Raw genomic sequence first — 16,680 nt, forward strand, 5'->3', positions numbered from 1 at the left:
GAGACCCTGTCTATCCTTTTGAGTTTTGATATTGATATTGAGTGTTTGCCTGATAAAGTCATGCTAGGATATATGAGCTATCCTGTGATAGCGTTTGTTCCGAATCCATTTTGATGTTTCAGGTGCCAAAGTTATGGTCATGTAGCAGCAGTGTGTAGGTTGAAGATTCCGATGTGTGAGACAAAGGAGTGTGTAGTTTGAAGAAAAAGTACTCAGTTTCAGTTGTGGGGGAGCCAATGTTGCTGGGGATCAGAAATGTCCTGTGCGAGTGAGAGGTTGAGGTTGCCCAGGTTCGAGCAGTGCAGAGTGTCATTTGCTGTGGCGGTGAGGGAAGCAGAGGATGGTGGGCTAAGGTATAATGAGAGGATACCAGTAAGTAGTAGGCCAGGACTGAGTGACCTGAATAGTTTGTTTTACCAAGGTCGGTTTCTTGGCGAAGTAGTGGAATAAGGGGCGTGTTTTGGTGTTATAGTTGCAGGGTTATGGGTGGTGCAATTTTTTTTTTTACGTTCCCTTTTTTTGTTTTGTCACAATGTGTAATGCACACTCCGGGCTGTGAAGGGCAGCAATACGCCAAAAAGCATCTAGTCTGTCGGAAATTCACACAAAGGAGAAGTGTCCACGTAGTACGCACGACGTGTTGTTGTGCGTGGAATATTACAAGGCAACTTAATGCATTTTGGGAACAAACGTTTATCTTTAAAGCACCTCTGATGCTATAATTAACAAATCTTTGGTTGTATGTGAGATTGAAAGTGCAGTTTCTTTATTTTTACAAGAAATCAAGAACACGTTCACTTGCTCTAAAAGATGGCTTCGTCTGATGGAAACAAAAACACGGAACCATGGGGCGGTTTTGATGACAACATTATCCAGGTAACTTAACGTTACTATGCTAGCTATAGCTATCCAAGAAAATGCTTAATATGTATCGACTTATTTCATTACATCACTGTACATCGGAGTGTTGCCAAACGATATTTTACTCTGTAGTACATATCATCCTACTGAAAATGGGCACTTGTCCCACACTGTTGTGGTAGATAACTAAATTAACCTCCTTCTGTTTAAGGCGAATTGACTCATCTTAACGTGAATAATTATTAACCCTCCTGTTGTGTTCCGGTCGAATTGGACCGATTTAAATTGTCTCTGAAAAATGTAGTTTTATTATTTTTGTTTAACTAGGCAAGTAAGTAAAGAACAAATTCTTATTTACAATGACGGCCTAGGAACAGTGGGTTAACTACCTTGTTCAGAGGCTGAACGACAGATTTTTACCTGCTAGATCGGGGATTCGATCCAGCAAGCTTTAGGTTACTGGCCCAACGCTCTAACCACTAGGCTACCTGTCCATTTAATCTGATTGTCATAAGGTTCCATGACTTTGTCCACATAGGGCATCTGAACACACAAAATACATTTTGATGATTTTCATAACATTTTGGGTGTTGTATTAAACTTTTGTACACCTGTGGTGTTCCCAGTCAAAAATGACCAGTCATTAGAAATGAATGGGTGAGACTACAATTAGTGTATAAAATTGAGTTCAGGCACCTGCCCATTCATCAATGGACACACTTCCTCTCCCAGACCCCCACATGCGTGTGTGTTTAAGCACACACACCTCACTCCCCTTCATGTTTTCCATGGCAACCCCCACGGGAACCTTTGCCCAATAGAATCTTTCCCCCACTGGATCCACACCTGTTGGCATTCTCACAAACAATCGCAACATTGTTTCAATAATATATAGAACTTTTCTTGCAGCTCTGGTATATTTGAGGCCTTGCTCACAATTCATTCTGTGGCAGCACAATGACCAAACGATACACTGTATGTGAGGCTCTTGATCATATCTTTGATCATGACACTGGTGAAGAGGAGAGAGGCCAGGAAACTGACAGTGAAGATGCATTAGAGGAGGAAGTGTCAGAAGTTGAAGACAACACAGAATATGATCCAGACCAAGAGACAATTGATGTGGAACAATCCAGTGATGAGGAAGAGGGCCCTGCTGAGGTTGTTGTTACATACTGGTCAAAGAATGGGAATTTGTCCTGGTCTTCATCCCCACCTGAGAGGAGAGGTCGGCTGTCGGCTGAAAATGTTATCATGATGACCCCAGGGCCAACAAGATACGCCATATCCCGGGTTGATGACAGAAAATCCTGCTTCGAACTGTTCCTGACAGAGTCAATCAAAACTATAGTGATAAACATGACCAACTTGGAGGGGAGACGTGTTTACAAAGACAACTGAAAGGAGGTAGACCGGACACACATCCAAGCATAAGTGGATCTCCTGATTGTGTACAGATCCAGAAACGAACCTACCGCCAGTTTATGGGATGCAGAGTCTGGTTGGGCAATTATTATTATAATTTTTATTCGCTTTGACAACCGTGATACAAGACCAGGCCGCTGTCAACAAGACAAGCTGGCAACTATCAGAGGTTTAGCACAAGTGGGTGGAGCGCCTGCCACTCATCTATAACCCAAGTCCAGGCATCACAGTGGATGAGTGTCTGGTCGCTTTTAGGGGACGCTGCCCATTCAAACAGTACATGCCAAGGAAACCGTCTAAATATGGAATAAAGATATGGGCAGCATGTGATGCCAGGACAAGTTATGCCTGGAACATGCAGGTTTACACCGGGAAACCTGCTGATGGTGTTCCCGAAAGGAACCAGGGGAAGCGGGTGGTCCTGGACATGACTGCAGGTCTCCAGGGGAACAACATAACACGTGACAATTTCTTCACCACATGCCCTTGGTCAGGAGCTGCTCACAATAAAAATGACCATGGTGGGGACGGTCAGAAGGAACAAGCCTCATTTGCCTCTTGCCTCACTCACTACCAAGGACAGGGATCGTTTTTCCCTCTAAGTTTGCCTTCACCGATGCACACACTCTTGTGTCCTACTGCCCGAAGAAAAAGAAGAATGTGCTCCTGATGACAACTCTGCGTAGGGATGCCGCTGTGAGTACCAGGGAGGACAGGAAGTACAACGCTGTCCTGGATTACAACAGGAACAAAGGGGGAGTTGACAACCTTGATAAGGTATGTTACTTTTTATCTTATGTACTTTATTTTTCTATTACCAGATTGTTTTATCTGCACCATTAAAAATGAAATGTTTTTTGGTGAAATGCTCATTGAATTTGTGAACAATATGGAGTCAATTCTATTCATTTGAATATGTAAATATGTTTTAATGTGATCGACTAGAACGACGCTTTGATGCAATTTTTCACCTGTTACTATGCAAGACATGAAGTATCACTTGTATGTACTCATTTTATTTACTGATTGTTGTGCATTTGCAGGTTACTGGCACATACTCTTGTCAGAGGATGACAGCACGTTGGCCCACGGGGGTGTTCTTCAACATCCTGGATGCGTCGGCCTACAACGCGTTTGTGGTGTGGATGGAGGTGAACCCAGGCTGGAAGCAGGGGACATTCTTCAAGAGGAGACTATTCCTAGAAAAGTTGGGGAAAGCCATGGTGGCACCCCTCATGCAAAGGCGCCAACACCTTCCTGGAACACCATCCTCTGCTGGATTGGTGAGAGATATACAAGGGCCAGAAGCAAGATCTACGGCCGCCAGAGACAGAAGGAAAAGGTGCAATCTGTGTGCACCAAGAGATGTCAAAACGAGCGTTATGTGCCATAAATGCAGTGCATATATTTGCAAGGCACATGCAGCAACCACCACGTATTGGCCAACATGTACATGAGAACACACACAATGTAACCACCATTGATTATTAGTAATACTGTTATTGTTACTGTTCTTCAATGTGTTCAGACATTAATTCTGTAATATGGTAAAGTTTTCATGTCCTTTCTTTACTAATAAAATCTTACCGGTCAGTTTTGACCAGGAACACAACAGATGTTATTTTGTGCCACTATTTAAACATTTGAAATGGTTTCAAAACAAATGTCCTTGTTAATCTTTGACACAAAGTAGTCTGTGATAAATAGCACAATATGTTTCATCTGAGTATTTGTTATAGTCAAAATAATCCATACATTATCCTTTAAAAAAAATTAAAAATGAGTTGTATGAGCTCAGGGTCAATGAGGCCTACAGGCCATAAATAGCAAATAGAAGTTCAAAACTTGTAACGTTCACAAGAACTTAAGTTGATATGTATTATTATGGATTTATAATCTGCTATAATGGGGCAGTTATTTTGGACCGGGGACACAGAAATAATTAACATGAAACGAACACAACAGGAGGGATAATTGCGGTACAGTTCTAGAAACACAAACAAATTCCTCTATTACAAACACAACAGGAGGGGTAATTGCAGTACGGTTCTAGAAACAAACAAATCCCTCTCACATCAAAATAATTTCACAAATCAAAAACACACTTACTGTACACTTATCCGGTTTTAACAGTTTCAGCCGACAGTATTTTAGCATTGGTCTTCCATTTAACGTTACAGTGTTCAGAGGCACAGACAGCTAATTGGCACATGTAGTACTCTGTCTTCCGTCTGTTTTCGTAAAACAAGCACTGAAACATGGAAATATGGCTGTGTGGGAACCCTAACCCTATAAAGGCGTGTAGTAATTTAACCTTTTAAAACTTTTATTTTTAATGATTTCTTGCTGATATGTTTCCAAAACTGTACCGCAAGCGATGCGTGTTAATGTTTAGCTCAAACGTCCGGGCTCTTAACAAACCTCCTCCGGTCAGAAGATACTACAGTTATCGTCTATGAGGGGGTAGCTAGTTAGCTAACCCTAAACTGGAAGGAGCCTTATTTTTGTTTCTTCCTTATTCGTGTCACGTGGTGACTGACTGTGTCAAAGGAAACATTGACAATTTGCTTGTCAAACATCATTTCACATACATGGATGTACAGTAGTTATATGTAATAAGCTATCTTAACAGGGCACTGGGTCAGCAGTGATTGACATGGAGAACATGGATGTACAGTAGTTATATGTAATAAGCTATCTTAACAGGGCACTGGGTCAGCAGTGATTGACATGGAGAACATGGATGTACAGTAGTTATATGTAATAAGCTATCTTAACAGGGCACTGGGTCAGCAGTGATTGACATGGAGAACATGGATGACACATCAGGCTCCAGCTTTGAGGACATGGGGGAGATGCACCAGCGCATGAAGGAGGAGGAAGAGGTGGCAGAGGAGGCGGAAGCAACTGAAGAGGAGACTGGAGAGGATGGCGAGTTTCTGGGCATGAAGGGTATCAAGGGCCAGCTGGGGAGACAGGTGGCAGATGAGGTGAGATGAGAATACTTTGTGATGGGCAACAACCTGTCACACACACCACATTACATTTGTCATGAACATGGGCTTTGCCATAACCCAATATTATAAGTTACATCTCAATAGCCTTGTCTGGTTAATGTTGCAGTCCCCTCCCCCCTCTTAGGTGTGGCAAGCAGGAAAGCGTCAGGCTTCCAAAGCTTTCAACCTATATGCCAACATAGATATTCTCCGGCCGTACTTTGATGTAGAGCCTATGCAAGTTAGGAACAGGTGAGAGTCGGTCACAAATGTACTTGTAATCACAACGTGTAACTTGTAAAATAGTCTTGCGGAGTCACATTTTAGAAGATTTCTGACATTTACTCTTTTCTACCCTAGGTTGATTGAATCAATGATACCCATCCGCATGATACATTTTCCACAGGTGAGTGGCATTTTCTTTTCCCATACTATTTTCACAGGCTGAGAGGAGATTTAAATCTAGAGGCTTTCAGCGCTTACTTGGCCAATTAAAAGGAAATATTAAATGTTTCCACTGCTCCTATTTTCCAACTATAGAAGATTGCTGGGGAACTCTATGGGCCCATGATGCTGGTGTTCACGCTGGTGGCCATCCTCCTGCATGGAATGAAGACATCAGGAACAGTTATTGTAAGAGAGCCCAACTTATACCGGCTTCGTAAATGCATGTTAATATACAGTATGTATAGATTAACATTTCTTATGACGCTCAGGGATACTGACGGTAGATGAATTAAAACTGGAGATGGGGGGTAGACATCAACTCAAAACCCTTTTGGCATTATGAAACCAAAAGCCATCTGTTCAGCTTTTGCTGCTCAAAAATATAAATTACTGCTCATGTAGCACTCATGTGGTTAAATGCTTATATGCTATGACACTCCAAATTGAGCTCAGGTGCATCCAATTTCCTTTGATCATCATTGAGCCGGCAGATACAACTTGATTGGAGGCCACCTGTGGCCAATTTAAATGTTTGGACAAGATTTAGAAAGGAAACACACCTGTCTATATAAGGTCTCACAGTTGACAGTGCACGTCAACTGTGAGATCGAATTGTCCATCGAATTGTGCCTTCTGAAAATATTCACACTCCTTGACTTAATCCACATTTGGTTGTGTTATAGCCTGAATTTAAAATTGGTTCAATAAAGATTGTGTCACTGACTACACACAATACCCCATGTCATAAAAATAGAATAATGTTTTTAGAATATTTTTTTTTTTTACAAAGTTATTACAAATGAAAATCTGAAATGTTTTGAGTGAATAAGTATTCAACCCCTTTGTTATGGCAAGCCTAAATAAGTTAGGGAGTAAAAATGTGCTTAACAAGTGACATAAGTTGCATGGACTCACTATGGGCAATAAAATGATTTGTTAATGACTACCTCATCTCTACCCTACACGTAAATTGATCTGTATGATCCCTCAGTCGAGCAGTGTATTTCAAGCACAGATTCAACCACAAAGACCAGGGAGGTTTTCCAATGCCTTGCAAAGAAAGGGGCACCTATTGGTAGATGGTTAAAAATAAAAAAGATGACATTGAATATCCCTTTGAGCATGGTGAAATTATGAATTACACTTTGGATGGTGTAGCAATACACCTAGTCACTCAGTTGCCGGAGAGGAAGGAAACCTCTCAGGGATTTCACAATGAGGCCAATGGTGACTTTAAAACAGAGTTTAATGACTGATAAAAGAACTGAGGATGGATCAACAGCATTGTAGCTACTCCACAATACTAACCGAATTGACAGAGTGAAAAGAAGGAAGCCTGTACCGAATAAAAATTATTTAAAACATGTATCCTGTTTGCAACAAGGCACTAAAGTAATACAGCAAAACATGTGGCAAAGCAATTCAAATTGTGTGTAGATGGGTGAGGAAAAAACATATTTAATCAATTTTGAATAAAGGCTGTAACAACAAAATGTGGAATAAGTCAAGGGGTATGAATACTTTCTGAAGGCACTGTATGTTGTCTATCTGACCTTGATTAGGTCTAATACATTGTTCTTCCTCCCTGGACAGAGAGAGGGTACTCTGATGGGCACAGCCATAGGGACATGCTTTGGTTACTGGCTGGGAGTTTCCTCCTTCATATACTTCCTGGCATATCTGTGCAACGCCCAGATCACCATGCTCCAGACGCTGTCTCTGCTGGTGAGTCAACAATGACCATCACTCCCCTCACAGCATCCCTGTGTAATCAGTCTGTTAGAAATGCAGTGTGAAATCTCACTGTCTGTTCTACTATGTGCCCCCAACAGGGTTATGGTCTTTTCGGTCACTGCGTGGTTCTCTTCGTCACCTACAACGTCCACTTCCACTCCCTGTTCTACATCCTGTGGCTGGTCGTAGGAGGGCTCTCCACACTGCGGATGGTAAATAAGCAGGTCAATTACTACAAGTCCCAAGAGCCCCTTGACACTTAGACACTTGCTGACGTTCACACTGGGTATGTTTGAGTGGTCAGGCTAAAGCAACCAACTAGACAAAAGTCGAGGAGCGATGTCGGGGGAGGTGCAACCGCGACAGCTGAAAGACGGACACTATTGTGGTTTTCCAACAGCAAGGCTCAGATCACCATGGCAGTGTTGCCATTGATTAGAAAGGTTTTTCTTTATAATGTTGAAATAAACATGTCTCCAACCCCCATATTACACCTACAAACTGAAATTGTGTGTACGTTATACAATCAATTAGTGGGAGAGAGCCTCAAATAACACATTCAGAAAGTATTCATACCCCTTGGCTTATTCCAAATTTAGTTGTGTTACAGCCTGAATTCAAAATGGATTAAATATATTTTTGTCTCACCCATCTACTACAGTCGTGGCCAAAAGTTTTGAGAATGACACAAATATAAATTTTCACAAAGTTTGCTGCTTCAGTGTCTAGATATTTTTGTCAGATGTTACTATGGAATACTGAAGTATAATTACAAGCATTTCATAAGTGTCAAAGGCTTTTATTGACAATTACATGAAGTTCATGCAAAGAGTCAATATTTGCAGTGTTGACCCTTTTTCAAGACCTGTGCAATGCTGCTGTCAATTAACTTCTGGGCCACATCCTGACTGATGGCAGCCCATTCTTGCATAATCAATGCTTGGAGTTTGTCAGAATTTGTGGGGTTTTGTTTGTCCACCCGCCTCTTGAGGATTGACCACAAGTTCTCAATGGGATTATGGTCTGGGGAGTTTCCTGGCCATGGACCCAAAATATCGATGTTTTGTTCCCCAAGCCACTTAGTTATCACTTTTGCCTTATGGCAAGGTGCTCCATCATGCTGGAAAAGGCATTGTTCGTCACCAAACTGTTCCTGGATGGTTGGGAGAAGTTGCTCTCGGAGGATGTGTTGGTACCATTCTTTATTCATGGCTGTGTTCTTAGGCAATATTGTGAGTGAGACCACTCCCTTGGCTGAGAAGCAACCCCACACATGAATGGTCTCAGGATGCTTAACTGTTGGCATGACACAGGACTGATGGTAGCGCTCACCTCGTCTTCTCCGGACAAGTTTTTTTCCAGATGCCCCAAACAATCGGAAAGGGGATTCATCAGAGAAAATGACTTTACCCCAGTCCTCTGCAGTCCAATTCCTGTACCTTTTGCAGAATATCAGTCTGTCCCTGATGTTTTTTCTGGAGCGAAGTGGCTTCTTTGCTGCCCTTCTTGACACCAGGCCATCCTCCAAAAGTCTTCGCCTCACTGTGTGTGCAGATGCACGCACACCTGCCTGCTGCCATTCCTGAGCAAGCTCTGTACTGGTGATGCCCCGATGCCACAGCTGAATCAACTTTAGGAGACGATCCTGGCGCTTGCTGGATTTTCTTGGGTGCCCTGAAGCCTTCTTCACAACAATTGAACCGCTCTCCTTGAAGTTCTTGATGATCCGATAAATGGTTGATTTAGGTGCAATCTTACTGGCAGCAATATCCTTGCCTGTGAAGCCCTTTTTGTGCAAAGCAATGATGACAGCCCGTGTTTCCTTGCAGGTAAGCATGGTTGACAGAGGCAGAACAATGATTCCAAGCACCACCCTCCTTTTGAAGCTTCCAGTCTGTTATTCGAACTCAATCAGCATGACAGAGTGATCTCCAGCCTTGTCCTCGTCAACACTCACACCTGTGTTAACGAGAGAATCACTGACATGTCAGCTGGTCCTTTTGTGGCAGGGCTGAAATGCAGTGGAAATGTTTTTGGGGATTCAGTTCATTTGCCTGGCAAAGAGGGACTTTGCAATTCATCTGATCACTCTTCATAACATTCTGGAGTATATGCAAATTGCCATCATAGAAACTGAGGCAGCAGACTTTGTGAAAATTAATATTTGTGTCATTCTCAAAACTTGTGGCCACGACTATACGCACAATACCCCATAAAGACTAAGTGAAAACATGTTTTAGATTTTGTTTAAAATGTATTGAAAATGAAATACAGAAATATCTAATTTACATACGCATTCACACCCATGAGTCAATACCTTGAAGCACCTTTGGCAGCGATTACAGCTGTGAGTCTCAGGGTAAGTCTTTCCACACCTGGATTGTGCAACGTTTGTTCATTATTATTTTCAAAATGATTCAAGCTCTGTCAAATTTGTTGTTGATCATGACTAGACAACCATTTTCAGGTCTTGCCATAGATTTTTAAGTAGATTTAAGGCAAAACTGTGACTTGGCCACTCAGGAACGTTCACCTCCTTGGTAAGCAACTCCAGTGTTGATTTGGCCTTGTGTTTTAGGTTATTGTCCTGCTGAAAGGTGAATTCATCTCCCAGTGTCTGGTGGAAATTAGACTGAACCAGGCTTTCCTCTGGGATTTTGCCTGTGCTTATTCCATTTCTTTTTTTATCTTTAACTCCCCAGTCCTTAACAATTACAATCATACCCATAACATGATGCAGCCACAACTATGTTAGAAAATATGGAGAGTGGTACTCGGTAATGTGTTGTATTGGATTTGCCCCTTACATAACACGTTGTACTCAGGACAAAAAGTAAATTGTTTGCCACATTCTTTGAGTATTACTTTAGTGCCTTGATGCAAACAGGTTCTGTACATGTTTCCTTCTTTTCACTCTGCCTATTAGGTTAGTATTGTGGAGTACCTCCAATGTTTTTGATTCATCCTCAGTTTTCTCCTATCACAGCCATTAAACTTTGTAATGGTTTTAAAGTCACCATTGGTCCCATGGTGAAATCCTTGAGCAGTTTCCTTCCTTTCCGGCAACTGAGTTAGGAAGGACGCCTTTATTTTTGCAGTGACTGGGTGTATTGATACACCATCCAAAGTGTAATTAATATGCTTAAAGCACCATGCTTAAAGGTATATTCAATGGCTGCTTTTTTTACCCATCTACCAATAGGTGCCCTTCTTTGCAAGGCATTGGAAAACCTCCCTGGTCTTTGTGGTTGAATCTGTGTTTGAAATTCACTGCTCGACTGAGGGACCTTACAGATAATTGTATGTGTAGGGTACAGAGCTGAGGTAGTCTTTCAAAAATCGTGTTAAACACTATTGCACAGAGTGAGTCCATGCAACTTATTATGTGACTTGTTAAGCACATTTTTACTCCTGAACTTAACTGAGCTTGCCTTAACAAAGGGGTTGAATACTTATTGACTCAAGACATTTCAGCTTTTCATTTTTATTAATTTGGAAACGTTTTGAAAAAGATAATTCCACTTTGACATTATGGGGTATTATGTGGAGGCCAGTGGGAAAAAAAATCTATTTTATCCATTTTATATTCAGGCTGTAACACAACAAAATGAGTCAAGGGGTGTGAATATTTTCTGAAGGCACTGTATAACCACTGTATAGGCTTACATGAATCGTGGCAAAGTTGGTTCCTTTTTCAGTCATGTCTTTGGTCAAGTTTGCATGGGTCAAACAAAAACACCGTAATGACTGGTTGACAATAGAGCCTTCTACAATGCAGGTGATGGCTGCAGGATGAAGTTGGCGAAGAGCAACTGCAGAAACTTGCAGTAGACTGCAGTCAACTTCATGACCTTTGATCATGTGATTTTTGTACATTTCATGCAGTCGACATATCAAGTCGGGACAATTTTTATCCCCATAATGCAACAAACGTTGCAAAAACTGTATCCGCTTGAACGTGCCCACTATGTCAGTGATAGTCAGTCTGTCCCACTTGCTCACATTATCCCTCGCTCTCGTTCTCTCTCAGGTGGCTGCTCTCATCTCACGGACCGTGGGCCAGACCCCACGCCTCATCCTCTGTGGAACACTGGGTGCTCTGCATATGCTCTTTCTGCTCTACCTGCACTTCGCTTATCACAAGATTGTTGAAGGTAAGATTCCTCACTAAGCAAACCAGAGCCCGTATTCATAAAGCATCTCAAAGTAGGGGTGCTGATCTGAGATCATTTTTTGACTTTGTAAATCATAATGAATAAAGAGTGGACATGATCCTAGATCAGAGCTCCTACTTTGAGACTCTTAATGGATTCAGGCGTAGAGGTGTCACTTCCCTACACACAATACCCCATAATGACAAAGTGGATGTTTTTTGTTGTTGTTGTTTCTTTTACAAATTCATTAAAAATGAAAAGCTGAAATGTTTTGAGTCAAGTATTCAACCCCTTTGTTAAGGCAAGCCTAAATAAGTTCAGGAGTAAAAACGTGCTTAACAAGTCACATAATAAGTTGCATGGACTCACTCTGTGTGCAATAATAAATAGTGTTTAAGATTATTTTTTTAATGACTACCTCATCTCTGTAGCCCACACATACAGATAATTGTAAGGTCCCTCAGTCGAGCAGTGAATTTCAAAACCAGATTCAACCACAAAGACCAGGGAGGTTTTCCAATGCCTTGCAAAGAAGGGCACCTATTGGTAGGTAGGTAAAAATTAAAAAAATCATACAATGAATATCCCTTTGAGCATGGTGAAGTTACTAATTACACTTTGGATGGTGACTTAAAAACACAGTTTAATGGCTGTTATAAGAGGGATTTGAGGATGGATCAACAATATTGTAGTTACTCTACAATACTAACTTAATTGACAGAGTGAAAAGAAGGAAGCCTGTACAGAATACAAATATTCCAAAACATGCATCCTGTTTGCAACAAGGCACTAAAGTAATACTGCAAAAAATGTGGCAAAGAAAGTCTGTTTGGGGAAAATCCAATACAACACGTTACTGAGTACCACGCTCCATAGCATAGTGGTGGCTGCATCATGTTATTGGTATGCTTGTAATTGTTAAGGACTGGGGAGTTTTTCAGGATAAAAAAGAAATGGAATGACCAAATCTACACTGGAGTTGCTTACCAAGAAGACAGAGAATGTTCCTGAGTGGCCGAGTTACAGTTTTGACAGAGATTGAATCATCTTTTTTTATAATAATGGGCAAATGTTGCACAATCCAGGTGTGGAAAGCTCTTAGAGACTTACCCAGAAAGACTCAAAGATGTAATCGCTGCAAGGTATTGACTCAGGGGTGTGAATGCTTATGTCAATGAGATAAACAAAAAAAATGCAAACATTTCTAAAAACATTTTCACTTTGTCAGAATGGGGTAATGTGTGCAGATGGGTGTGATTTTTTTGAGTAAGTGATGGGGTGTGAATACTTTTTGAAGGCACTGTACTACCCAAATTGTGTGCAATTGGGACACTTTAGTTTTGTTGTTTTGCATATTGTATGTGACCCAGGATCGAGCGATCTCTCGCTATCTCTCGCTATATATGTAATATACAGTACCAGTCAAAAGTTTGGACACACCTACTCATTCAAGGGTTTTTCTTTATTTTTACTATTTTCTACATGTAGAATATAGTGAAGACATTACAACTATGAAATAACACATGAAATCATGTAGTAACCAAAAAGTGTTAAACAAATCCAAATATATTTTAAATTTGAGATTCTTCAAACTAGCCACCCTTTGCCTTGATGACAGCTTTGCACACACTTGGCATTCTCTCAACCAGCTTCATGAGGTAGTCACCTGGAATGCATTTCAATTAAATTAAAAGATAATTTGTGGAATTTATTTTCTTCTTAATGCATTTGAGACAGTTGTGTTGTGACAAGGTAGGGTTGGTATACAGAAGATGGCCCTAAAAGACCAAGTCCATATTATGGCAAGAACAGCTCAAATAAGCAAAGAGAAATGACAGTTACTACATTATTCCATATGTGTTATTTCATAGTTTTGATGTCTTCACTATTATTCGACAACGTAGAAAATAGTAAAAATAAAGAAAAACCCTTGAATGAGTAAGTGTTTCCAAACGTTTGACTGGTACTGTGTATATATATATAGTGTGTGTGTGTGTGTGTGTGTGTGTGTGTGTGAGTGAGAGAGACTAATAAAATGAGGTCATCCACAAAAGTATTTCATTGCAGTGGACATACGTCTTTCAGAGTAATGAAAGCCAATAACATGAACTCAGGTAATTGAGTTGACTCCATTGGTCCAATTTTAAACACATTTTAATTGCTTCTATTCAAAGACCCTCCAAGGTATATTCTTAAACTGGGTCTTCAATTTCTGTATGATTAAAGAAATAACAATCTGACATTTTGTTTAAAAAAATGTCTGAAGGTATCCTGGACACATTGGAAGGCCCTAACATGCCCCCTATCCAGAGAGTGGCTAGAGATTTGCCTGTGGTGGCCACCGCTGCTATGAATGCTGTGAATGCCACAGTGAAGACCCTTGGTGTTATCCTACAGTCACAGTGACGGAGTGTCCAACATCGAAGATGATACCACAGGCTCCTGAGCCTGAATTCCACAGTGGTGGTGTTGTGTAGGTAATACAGACTGAAGTGAAGGTCAAAGACCTTTATGGTGGCTGGTTATAGTTGACATTTGACCTTCATCATTAAACATGAACATTGTCTCAGTAAACACATCGCCATCAGTTCACAGCAACTCTTACAACTTTCCTTCTCCATGGGAAATGACATGCTTACCCTGGTTGTTTTATATTGTACCTAATCAAAAGAACTAAATGATGGAGTGAGATGTCATGTTGGTGCTGTAACTCCTTTCAAATGATAGCAAATTGCCTCAACCTTTTCATAGGGGTCTTGTATTTGTTAAAGCAGCATGATTGCACTAAGATTCCCAGCTGTTTGCATTTGTACTCATGTTAAGACTAATTCATCTCCAACTCGACACTTTCTCACCTCTTGTAGGCTTTTTACACGGGTTATGGTGATAACATCAGTCGATGTTTTAACGTTCTAGACGTTCAATGGGAGGAAGTTTCTAAAGCAGTGTGCGGTGCCTTCTATTGTTTTTCGAAGGAATTATTATCGTGTATGATATGGGGTAAATCAGTTTAATCTCTTGTTTTACACTATGCACATCCATTGTCTGTAATTTTAATAACCTAACCCGAAAAAAATGAGGAGAAATGCAGTTGACATGTCATATGAGATATGTAATAGTGCGTTATCTTATGAATATTGTTCCTTCTAAGCAGCTTTTGTTTCATCCAGTCATTTGTTTTGTGCATTATTTGTACTTCCTAACAACATTGTTTTGGGGTGGGATGCAAGGTGACCTCTTTTTTTATTTTACATGTGAAAATGTATTTATAGAGTTATTGTACAGAAAGATACAACGGAAATAAACTTTATCGACCTAAGACACGTCTTTTAACACTGACCCTGGGAAAGAAACAGCCAGGTCACCCGTGATGCAAGGCGATATTTGATGTCCAGCCATGTCTGAGGATGTCGGGAGATGAGGAAACCGGCCACTAGGGGTAACAGTGAGAGCTGTTACCTTAAAGTATGTTTCGGTATGGTGGATGGATAGTTTCAAGTTTTAATAGTATAATGGTTACTATAGAGTAGGCAATATGTCTCTCCTGGGAAAGCCACGTAGATAGTGGCTGATCAGCTGTGGAGATGAGCAAGAGAAGAATGCAACAGAGTGCAAACTGCAGTGGCTATCAAACACCAATGTGGACTGGCCAGTATTTGTTCCAGTCAGTAGAGAAATGGCCTTCTTCAAGAAGATTACAGTTCAGCCTGATATCCAACCCTCTCCATTATCCAGCTGACCCTAAAGCAGTTCTTCAGGGACACGTGGCATATTTCAGTCATGAAGTTCTCACTCACAGCTCTACATGAGAGCATGGTGGATGGCAAAATTGTGGCCTTCATGAAGAATGATTTAGATGCTTATCAGAAGAGTAGGTTCTTCTGATAGCCAAACGTTTTAGATGCCTAACAAGGAGTGCTGGCATAGTGCCTGGAGCAAGGAGGAGAGCAGAAGTGTGAGTGTGGGGACAATGTCCTGCCAAAGCACTCCGAGCCCAATGTTCAGATTGACCCCCTTGTGACCAATAGCTAGTTAATGTCAGACCACACCTGGAGACAACACTTCTCATTTGAATAAATCAAATCAAATGTTATTGGTCACATACACATATTTAGCAGATGTAATTGTGGGTGTAGCGAAATGCTTGTGTTCCTAGCTCCAACAGTGCTGTAGTATCTAACAGTACAGTAGTATCTAAAAACAATTCACAACAATACACACATCTAAAAGAAAAATAATGGAATTAAGAAATATATACAGTACCAGTCAAAAGTTTGGACACACCTACTCATTCAAGGGTTTTTCTTTATTTTTGCTATTTTATCCATTGTAGAATAATAGTGAAGACATCAAACCTATGAAATAACACATGGAATCATGTAGTAACCCAAAAAGTGTTAAACAAATCAAAATATATTTGACATATTTGAGATTCTTCAAACTAGCCACCTTGATGACAGCTTTGCACACTCATTCCAGGTGAGGTAGTCACCTGGAATGCATTTCAATGAACAGGTGTGCCTTGTTAAAAGTTCGTTTTTGGAATGTATTTCCTTCTTAATGTGTTTGAGCCAATCAGTTGTGTTGTGACAAGGTAGAGGTGGTATACAGAAGATAGCCCTATTTGGTAAAAGACCAAGTCCATATTATAGCAAGAACAGCTCAAATAAGCAAAGAGAAATGACAGTCCATCATTACTTTAAGACATGAAGGTCAGTCAATCTGGAAAATGTCAAGAACTTGATGTTTCTTCAAGGGCAGTTGCAAAAACCAAGTGCTTTGATGAAACTGGCTCTCACAAGGACCGCCACAGGAAATGAAGACCCAGGCTGTGTTTCAAACTCATAAAAGAAACACCCTCCTTATGCCCTTCGGGGAATCCCCACGGCCATATTTGTCGTCAGTCCAAATGATTAGCCAAGCAAGGGAAGTTTGCAACGTAAGCCCCTCAGCCCTCGTTTTTAATGGAGTTTGCGAGTGTACAATTATGTTCACTTCGGGGCCTAAAAAGCCCCATAATTCAATTTGCGATGATTGTACATCTGCTAAGAAAAGTCATCCAA

The 16,680-nt window shown here is 40.8% G+C and overlaps 1 protein-coding gene across 1 annotated transcript; it reads left to right on the forward strand.

Annotated features, from left to right (window-relative positions):
• Positions 1–559: 559 nt before the first annotated feature.
• LOC115153097 (protein YIPF3-like) lies at positions 560–14,936 on the forward strand. The gene is made up of 9 exons (XM_029698157.1): positions 560–876; positions 5,067–5,276; positions 5,428–5,534; positions 5,643–5,688; positions 5,823–5,915; positions 7,323–7,454; positions 7,562–7,675; positions 11,494–11,617; positions 13,884–14,936. The coding sequence occupies exons 1-9, from the start codon at positions 811–813 to the stop codon at positions 14,021–14,023; spliced, it is 1,032 nt and encodes a 343-aa protein (XP_029554017.1). The 5' UTR covers positions 560–810; the 3' UTR covers positions 14,024–14,936.
• Positions 14,937–16,680: the final 1,744 nt, after the last annotated feature.

This window comes from Salmo trutta, chromosome 18 (genome assembly GCF_901001165.1).
Source record: "Salmo trutta chromosome 18, fSalTru1.1, whole genome shotgun sequence".
In the NCBI taxonomy this organism is placed as follows: Eukaryota; Metazoa; Chordata; class Actinopteri; order Salmoniformes; family Salmonidae; genus Salmo; species Salmo trutta.

What these genes read in the sequence shown, in the direction of transcription:
- LOC115153097 (XM_029698157.1), top strand. Translation starts at nt 811, where the DNA reads ATGGCTTCGTCTGATGGAAACAAAAACACGGAACCATGGGGCGGTTTT. An exon ending in GCATGATACATTTTCCACAG is followed by an intron (nt 5,689 to 5,822) that starts GTGAGTGGCATT and finishes TTCCAACTATAG; the next exon opens with AAGATTGCTGGGGAACTCTA. An exon ending in AGACATCAGGAACAGTTATT is followed by an intron (nt 5,916 to 7,322) that starts GTAAGAGAGCCC and finishes CTCCCTGGACAG; the next exon opens with AGAGAGGGTACTCTGATGGG.